The sequence below is a fragment of the Coregonus clupeaformis genome, chromosome 9, assembly GCF_020615455.1.
Source record: "Coregonus clupeaformis isolate EN_2021a chromosome 9, ASM2061545v1, whole genome shotgun sequence".
Lineage (NCBI taxonomy): Eukaryota > Metazoa > Chordata > Actinopteri > Salmoniformes > Salmonidae > Coregonus > Coregonus clupeaformis.
In genome coordinates this window covers 37,954,854-37,964,659 of record NC_059200.1, presented here as the reverse complement: position 1 = coordinate 37,964,659, position 9,806 = coordinate 37,954,854, and the positions used below count along the sequence as shown (strand labels likewise).

General features: G+C 42.3%; 1 protein-coding gene across 2 annotated transcripts in view; it reads right to left on the bottom strand.

Annotated features, from left to right (window-relative positions):
- Nucleotides 1-927: 927 nt before the first annotated feature.
- The window catches only part of LOC121537694 (transmembrane protein 132E-like), a 404,416-nt gene continuing 395,537 nt past the window's right edge, over nucleotides 928-9,806 (bottom strand). For both annotated transcript variants that reach the window (XM_045222612.1, XM_045222611.1), the window contains exon 9: nucleotides 928-5,005. In XM_045222612.1, coding sequence (XP_045078547.1) covers nucleotides 3,938-5,005 — 1,068 coding nt within the window. In that variant the 3' untranslated portion in view covers nucleotides 928-3,937. The remainder of the gene's footprint in view (nucleotides 5,006-9,806) is intronic.

Below are 9,806 nucleotides of genomic sequence, written 5' to 3'. Positions count from 1 at the left end.
CCAGACACAGTATTGTACTGTATTTGTAGAATGCTTCACAATTCATAATTGACACTTTTGCTTGCAATGTTGTTGTTCAGGATGACAGAACGTGTCACTGTGCTTGTACACCACTGTCCCCAAATTAAAAATGACTCTTCATCTCACTTAAATATTTTGGAACACTAGGGATATTGTTTTAGTTTGTTGAGTTGCATATCATTCCTTACACTCCGTAGGGGAACAGCTAGTGGTGGATGCCAAAGAAGTCCAGCATTGCTAAATACAAACAACCTGAATGGTCATTATAAATCACACAAACATTGGTGAATTTAATTAATTTAATTTGATAATATAATTTAATTTGCCTGACGACTGAAACTGAATTCATCAACTGCTCCATGTTTGCTACATACAGTACTTCAGTCTGAGACTGCCATCGTTGAAGTTGTTTGTGGTGACGTTAAAATGAGGGGTGTTGTACAAAACAAAGTCATTAGCGATTGGATAATCTCTAGCCAATCAGAGTATCAAAGCCAATGACACATTTTCAAAACGCCGCTTTACCCAAGTGTGTTCTGGCTCTGGCCCAACCCATCGGTTTCTGGACCAATTAGAACGGTTAGAATGTGTTCGCATTCGGTGAAGGGTTGGGGAGGTACTCAGATCCAGACTCATTGCGGAAAATAAACTAACGTCAGTGGGCATGGTTAGGTAGTGTCTGGGTAGCCAGACAATAATTCAATGGTAGTAGAATGAAAATGGTTTGTGTATGTGGGTCTGGCTTTCTTACTTCTGATAAACAGTACGATAAGGAACTGGTTAAAATAATTGCATCTACCATCTCACATAAAGACAGTTTGAAGTTTGGAAAATGTTGACGCATACACAGTATGTGACCCAATGACACTTTTTTCTGACAGTGCTATAACGATGAGTAGAAAGGACACATTGTTTATGTATTATATTTTCTTTAGTCCTTTACATATAATGGGGGAAATACAAGGGTTTTGTTCTTCAGGAGAATACAGGAAATTGAACAGTGTTCTGTACATTAACATAGTATTGTCAGTGTGGTGGAGCACAGTCACCAGAACCGTGAGGTTCGCACGTCTCCACGTGGGGTACATTTCAAATGTTTTCAACCACATGTGAGAAGGCCAAGTCTGTAGCAGCAGCTCGGAGAAGAAATAGAATGTACACAGAAGTATGCAAACGGTACACAGAAGTATGCAAACCTTCACCAAAGTCACATTACAAAAATGGTTTTGCATATACATATATACATGGAGGAAGGAAACATATACAAATTATCAGAAGCCATAGAATGTTTTTAATAAAGACATTTGTAATGAGTGATCTCTGAAAGCATAAAATCTACTTCGAAAGAAAGGAACTATAAAAAAAAAAAAATGTTAAAAGCTGCTATTAGAAACTTAAACCACTGTTGTTAAGCAGTGGTTCTGATTTGGGTTGACCAGGTGTAATACTAGAGACAAAAAACCCATCTGATGATCAAAGTACATTAGAGAATCAATACATTCATCCTGAGACACCATTGTTTAAAATGGGGGTTAAAACTTTGGCTAAAAAAAGAAAGGCATGCTGTAACCAACTGTTCACTTCCTCAACCCGTTTCTTTGTTTGAAGCAGAGGCTTGAATAGTTTCAAGACCATTTACCTTTAGATGTTAACAGGGCTTGATTGAGATGTAATCACTTTGTGGAATTAGGTCATTATTCAATGAAACCACTTGGAACGCACATCACATGGCATGCTGTAAATCAAATTCTTAAGAAGTCTAAAATAACTAAATAGCAGGTAGGACATCGACAAAATGTCAGCCATCTAGGTTGATGTTTTGTGTGGAAATTAATTGATTGGAATTGATTCATAACTCAAATTGAGTGGTTGGGTGAAATCATGTGATTAACAAAAACACAGCAAATCCAAGCCCTGCTTAAGAGCATACAAATAAACTAAAATTAAAATTGAAACATTTTCGTCCTGTTTATTTTTCATTACTCCTGAAAAGAACTTGGCAGATCATCAGATCAGCACGAATCAACATTACTTACCTTCAAAGAATCCCACCCAGTGCTTTAAAATTCATCACATTCTAGCCAATGTTTCTACACAACCAAACCTACAAATGGCATCCCATTGCATTCATCAATTGCAGTCATTCTAATTTGTGCAGGTTCACTAACCAAAACTCCTAACATAAAAATTTAGATTTCATCAAACCAAGTCAGTTCTGAGAAACTTAATAGGCGTCACCACCATAACAATGGCACAATGTGTCAGCACCGGCGCGCTTGGCTTCTGTGACTGTCATGACCAGCTCCTGTGCAGCATCCATGCTTTATTACTGACATATTTTGGACCAAACATAGTACTTCTCATTATGTGTTTAGGTTAATTGGAAATTGGCAACACAAATATTGTGACTCCGTACAAATGAGTTGGTGTCAAATGAAATCTAATCTAATTTTATTGGTCGCGTATACATATTTTGCAGATGTTATCGCAGGTGCAGCGAAATGCTTTTGTTTCTAGCTCCAAAAGTGCAGTAATACCGAACAATACAAAACAATACACACAAATCCAAAAAATTAAAACAAATAAATGAAGTTCAATGGGAGCATGATTACACGAGGTGACCATGATTTAAAAAGAAGAAAAAAAGGAAATGGAACGATTTCTGCTACAAAATCTTCTGTCGGGATGAGAGTTCTTTCATTGTAATTCTTAGGGCCTCAGGTGTACAGTGGGAAACTCTATGGTTACAGTGACGGGCCAACACGTTCCCAGCACACAACACTTCCCCCCTTTTCTGCCTGATAACTAGTTCAATGTAATGTTGCTGCTGAAGAGGACCTCAGCTGGGCATGGTATGTACATACGAGGAAGGGCTGCAGTAGGCAGGTCTGGCACGGCATGCACGTAATGCATGATATAGCATGTGTCCTTTAGTATTGTCTAGGTATTAGATAATAATTTACAAATTTAAACATTTATAAATTTTGAAAATTGCTTATTGTGCCTTAGTGTCTCATTTCATGCAAAGAACTTCAGAGATCGTTTACTTCACTATATACGTACAAGCTCTTGTCTTTTCTAATATAACTAAACCTTTGACCAGTTGTAGCATTTTGGATAATTGCCCCCCGCACTGCCCCTTAACCCAAAGTGTGACAACAGGGTGTCAGCATTGAAATCAGTTGTAATCAGTGAAACCCATTCTATAACCCATTCTAAGGCATTAGACTTAATCAGGATAGTGTATGAAACCAGTAGTAGGGCACTGGCTTGGACTATGTATGAAATGTAGCTAAATGTACAGTAATGACATTGAATGAAATCATAACATGGTTTTTAATGAGCGTCTTTGACAATTGGTTTTCCATCATGTTGTCCCATGTTGGCGTAAAACCATGCGTCCCAAAAACGGTTTCTTTGAAATGTAATCTGTACATCAAAGGCCTCTTTGTTGGAGAAGGTACTTGGAGTTTGGATAAACCGACAAACACAGAGCCAAGACCCAACCTGTCCCGCTAAAAACACTCCTGTCTGCTAACTAATCCCCAGTAGCAGTGACAGTGAACTTTTCAAATCCATCCTCCAGAACAGTGCTCATGACTGAAGCTTATAATTCCATTTGAGAGTGTACTCCCCTACCTCTTTAGAAAGGACATCCACACAAAGCCATTTCACTAGTGTTTAAAATCATTTAGTCTAGTCTTTGACTTTCCAATTGTTTTTGCGACTTCCAAAAAAAGTGAGTGTGTACGGGAAACGGCACTGTGCAAAGAAAAAACCCCGAACCCAAACAAAAACAGAAGAGTAGTTGGCCTTGGTTTTTGTTTGTGAAAAGTTCTCTCACTAAAGTGAAAAAGAGAAAAATAGAAAGGAAAGTATTTTTAGAAAGCTCCAAGGCTTCTTAACAGCCACCCCTTCAGGCTATTTCCTTTATCCTGCGCATGTAGTCATGCAATTCCTCTGGGTCCTGAAAGCCCATGTCTTGGCAGACCCACTGAATGTCCTCTTCATCTGCGATGGGGATGGAGTTGTAGGGCATGTCTTCTGTGGGGAGCGTGGTGAAGGTTGTGAACTTGACGCGCTTGCGCTTGGAGGTGGGCGAGCTGGCCTCCTCGCCGTGCTCCTTGGTGGAGCCCCCAGAGCTGCCGTCGCCCCTCCCATGGACCTGGCTCTGAACGCTGGTCTGGGAGCTACCGCTGCTGTGATGGTCCCCATGGCAACAATTCTGTACCCCCTCCACGTGGTTGATGGGGCTCTCCACTGTCTGGGGTGAAAGGTCACTCTGGGCCCTCAAGGGCTGTCCGTTCCCTAAAAAAACCCAGTGGTGGGAATGGTCCATGTTGGCTTGGCCCTCGGGGGGGATTCTCTTGTGGCGGTACTTGAGGACAAACACGATGCAGTTGATGAGGAAGACCAGGATGGCAAGGCAGAAGACGCCCAGGAGGGCATACATGCCGATCTCCAGGTCAGTCATGCTGCGGGATGCGTGGATGAAGTCATCGTCTTCCTCCACTTCCTCTCCCTCGGTGGGCCTCTCCTGGTTGCTGATGGTCGGGAAGTTGGTGTAGTCGATAGGAACGCTCGCCGGCTGCTCGTTGGACGGCTCGAAGCCTCCACCGCCGATGTTGGAGTCCACCACTGGCTGCTTGGTGACACGGGCTGGCTCAATTTCAATCTCCATTTCCTCCTCGGAGTCTTCCTCCGGTCCGAAGCGGACTTTCACGTACACAGGGGCCGAAGCGATGATGCTCTTGCGCTTGGTCTTCTGACAGGCCTCGCAGATGGTCATCTCCATGCGCACCATCTCCCCGGACCCCTCGCCCTCTGCCACCACCACCGGCCAGCGCTGCTGAGGCTCCTGGGATACATACACCACCTTGTCGTTCAGCGTTGAAGCGTTGAGGTTGTAGTCCTTGGGGTCGAAGAAGGTCAGAGGCGACGCGGTACTGTCGCTGTAGTAAAGCCAGATGGACAAGCTGGCCTCCTGTGATAACAAGCAGAGGAAAAAGTCGTTTTTAGTATTTTTGGTAGGTAAATGCATTTTTTAAATCACATTTTTGCTACCGTTACAATGCCCCAGTATTTCACTAAGGAATTATACATATAGGAACCCTATGGACAAACTCTCCTGAAGGCTAAGGAGAGACACTCTTTTATGTATTTTGAAGAAACACACACGTTTACCAGATAACAATATGCCAAAATGTTTTAAATCATGTAGTAACCAAAAAAGTGTTAAACACTATATTTTATATTTTTCAAATAGCCACCCTTTGCCTTGATGACAGCTTTGAACACTCTTGGCATTTTCTCAACCAGCTTCACCTGGAATGCTTTTCCAACAGTCTTGAAGGAGTTCCCACATATGCTTAGCACTTGTTGGCTGCTTTTCCTTCACTCTGCCGTCCGACTCATCCCAAACCATCTCAATTGGGTTGAGGTCGGGGGATTGTGGAGGACAGGTCATCTGATGCAGCACTACATCACTCTCTTTCTTGGTAAAATAGCCCTTACACAGCCTGGAGGTGTTTTGGGTCATTGTCCTGCTGAAAAAACAAATTATAGTCCCACTAAGCACAAACCAGATGGGATGGCGTTTCGCTGCAGAATGCTGTGGTAGCCATGCTGGTTAAGTGTGCCTTGAATTCTAAATAAATCACTGACAGTGTCACCAGCAAAGCACCCCCACACCATAATATCTCCTCCTCCATGCTTTACGGTGGGAACTACACATGCGGAGATCATCCGTTCAACCACACCGCGTCTCACAAAGACACGGCGGTTGGAACCAATTGCTCGTGTTTCTTGGCCCAAGCAGGTCTCTTCATCTTATTGGTGTCCTTTTGTAGTGATTTCTTTGCAGAATTTTGACCATGAAGGCCTGATTCACACAGTCCCCTCTGAACAGTTGAAGTTGAGATGTGTCTGTGACTTGAACTCTGTGAAGCATTTACTTGGGCTGCAATTTCTGAGGCTGTTAACTGTAATGAACTTATCCTCTGCAGCAGAGGTAACTCTGAGTCTTCCATTCCTGTGGCGGTCCTCATGAGAGCCAGTTTCATCATAGCGCTTGATGGTTTTTGTGACTGCACTTGAAGAAACTTTCAAAGTTCTTGAAATGTTCCGTATTGACTGACCTTCATGTGTTAAAGTAATGATGGACTGTCGTTTCTCTTTGCTTATTTGAGCTGTTTTACCATAATATGGACTTGGTCTTTTACAAAATAGGGCTATATTCTGTATACCACCCCAGGTGTGTCAAACTTTTGACTGGTAGTGTATGTGTGCCCAATTCCTGCCTTTGAAGTCTCTTGACTCGCTCCGATCCCTAAATCTTCTAAGCATGTCTAAACATCGGCACCCCTTACCTCGGCACAGAGCGAGACACACACAGGCGGTCTGTCTCAGAAGTGTACGCTAGCAAACACACGGCTCACTCTGAGAAAGGAGGGGTGAGTGGGTGTTGGGCAACTGTTGTGCTGCAGGCAAACAGACGGAGCTTCATGACTGCACAGCAGTTTCCCTGACAGCTCGAGTATGGCTTTATGAGAGCAATGGCAATGTTCGGTGGCCATGTCTCCAGGTAACAAAGTATTTTTTTTTTTTATAGAGGCCTTCCTTTCACTCCCGCTAAAACAATACCTCAGCTCAGCCTAGCGCACCTGCTCTGTAGGGCTGACAAAAGAAAATAGCTTTTCTGACAGAGCGCTTTTAGATCCCAACCGAGACGTCTTTTCACTTCCAACATGAGATGCATTTATCCAATTTCTGTCTGGATTGGAATGCCCTGTTGGAGAGCTTAGACTTATTTTTATTTGATTCAGGTGGACACTGAACTTCAAGGTTGCTATGACATTCCTGCTCGAGCACGGGCCTCTGTCATCTCTGCTTTTCAAAATGAAGGGGGCCTTTGAAACGCATGATTTAAATAATACATTGAGTATGGCACCCTGTCCTGATGACCCGACTGTAGTGGTACACTGACACATGAAAAAGGTCAGACACAAAGAAAACAACCCACTGGGCACAAACTGGTTAAATCAACGTTGTTTCAACGTAATTTGTCAACGTATTGTGACGTGGAATATACGTGGAAAATACATTGGATTTGAAAAAAGTCATTAACGTAAACTGTTGTTTTGAGGTTGAAATTTAAACCACAGGATTATGTCATCATGGTAACCAAATTTCAACATAGACAAACCTTGTATAAAATATGTTGAATCTGTACCTTTAAAACATCCGATTTTCAACGTTATCTCCACTATCAGAAAAAAAAACTATAGGCTGGGCAGCACCTCCTAATGGAAAATGTATCTATCTACAGTTATCCTTTTGTCTCCCATCCAAGCCCAGCCCTGCTTAGCTATGATATTTGTCATTGAGTATTACCAATGTGCTATCGTGAGAATGATTATTGACAGATCTCCACTTAAAAACGAAATAGATTAACTGTTGCTATCAAAGTCATTCCAAAGTGTAGGGGTTTAACAGAGCAAATGAAATGTGACCATACTTTATCATTCAAATATCATAAATGATGCTATTTAGGCTTATAGCATTTGCAAAGTCCTCAACAGCAATTGTTGTTCAAAAGTGATATTGAATTGTGTTTGGTTGTCAACACAACCAAATATCAACATTTTAAGGAGATTTATCTTCTGCTTCGATAGTTCTATCTGTCCCACTAATTAGTATGGATTTAATTCACATCTCCATCTCTAATTCACATCTCCATCTCAACCAAAAATCTGTTAAAGAACCTGACTTTCATGTGTTTTCGCCGCTTCAATTGAAGGGTGTTGCGCTACTCTCGTGGTAAAACCATGTGTGGTTATTATGAGGACGACAACATCTAATGTTGGCTTCAACTTGGCTTTACATAAAAATCCTTCCATAAAAAAAGGAACATGGTTTTTGGTCACTTTCTCATTATAAAAACAGCAATGGTGAGATTAATGCTACCGCTATTCATGGCTTTATCATGTGGGCTTGCATCAGCCACAGGCTACAGAAAAATTGGCATGCATCCAATCTGCACTATGTGGACACCTGCTCGTTGAACATCTAATTCCAAAATCATGGGCATTAATATGGAGTTGGTCCCGACTTTGCTGCTATAACAGTCTCTACTCTTCTGGGAAGGCTTTTCACTAGATGTTGGAACATTGCTGCAGGGACTTGCTTCCATTCAGCCACAAGAGCATTAGTGAGGTCGGGCACTGATGTTGGGCGATTAGGCCTGGCTCGCAGTCGGCGTTCCAATTCATCATAAAAGTGGTCAATGGGGTTGAGGTCAGGGCTCTGTGCAGGCCAGTCAAGTTCTTCCACACCGATCTCGACAAAACATTTCTGTAGGGACCTCGCTTTGTGCATCGGGGCATTGTCATGCAGATACAGGAAAGGGCCTTCCCCAAACTGTTCCCACAAAGTTGGAAGCACAGAATCGTCTAGAATGTAATTGTATGCTGTAACGCTAAGATTTCCCGAACCATGAAAAACAGCCCCAAAGCATTATTCCTCCTCCACCAAACTTTACAGTTGGCATTATGCAGTTAGGCAGGTAGCAACTGACTTGTTGGAAAGGTGGCATCCTATGACGGTGTCACACTGAAAGTCACTGAGCTCTTCAGTATGGGCCATTCTACTGCCAATGTTTGTCTATGGAGATTGCAAAGGCGGTGTGCTCGATTCTATACACCTGTCAGCAACAGGTGTGACTGAAATTGCCAAATCCAGCAATTTGAAGGGGTGTCCACATACTTTTGGCCATGTAGTGTATTTCCATTACATAATTAAAAAGTAATTTTGGACTGATCAATGTAGATAGTTTCAAATACATGCTGTTACGAGATGTCGCCAAGCCAATAGATGGCATTGCTGTTATGTGTATCTGAGTGTGATTCTATATAGTACTGTTGAGCCAAGTTAGGCATTACTTACTATGCACTGAATGGAGCTGTATGCATGCTACAGAGTGATGCTGAAGTAAAGACTTTCTAATTAACATTACCTTGCTCTTGTACAGAATGAACACCATACAAAACATGGTGTCAGAAGACAGAACCAAATAGGTATATCCTTGACGAATCAAAATATCAAAACGACACACGGATAAATGCACAGTAGGAAGGGACGTGCCAACTGGCTAACCAGCTACAAAAAAAATTAAATGACAATGACAACAATGGCTTACCTGGTAATTCCAGTACCAGAGCCTATGGACATGAAGGGCGATAGAAACAACAACTGGACATTTTTTCGAGCACAGTGGGAAAAATATGAGATCGCTACCGTTCTGGACAGAAAGGAAGCAAAAGTCCACATAGCAACTCTGCTAACCGTGATGTGAAAGGAATGTCATCTCTTACAGTGGCATCTTCATATGCCTGAAGCAGAGAGAACTGACCCGGTAAAAATGATAGAGGCGCTACAGAAACACTTTGAGCCATCCAGGAACGTGATCTACGAGATGTACATGTTTAATGCTTGTCAACAAAGTTAATGTGAAACATCAGAGCAGAACATTGCAAATCTGAGGAAGCTAGCAGACACGTGAATTTGGCGCATTACGAGAGGAACTAGTCCGTGACAGGCTTGTCATAGGCACTAAAGATATAGCTGTGTGAGCGTGCATGTTCAGAGAACCCAACCTCACACTGAACAAAGACATTGACATGGGTCGTTCAAGTGAACAAGCACAAATGCAAATCAGAAAAATTGGTGGATGTGAACCAGAGACTTTACATTATACATCCTGTGAGCGACGTTCAGAATCAAAACGC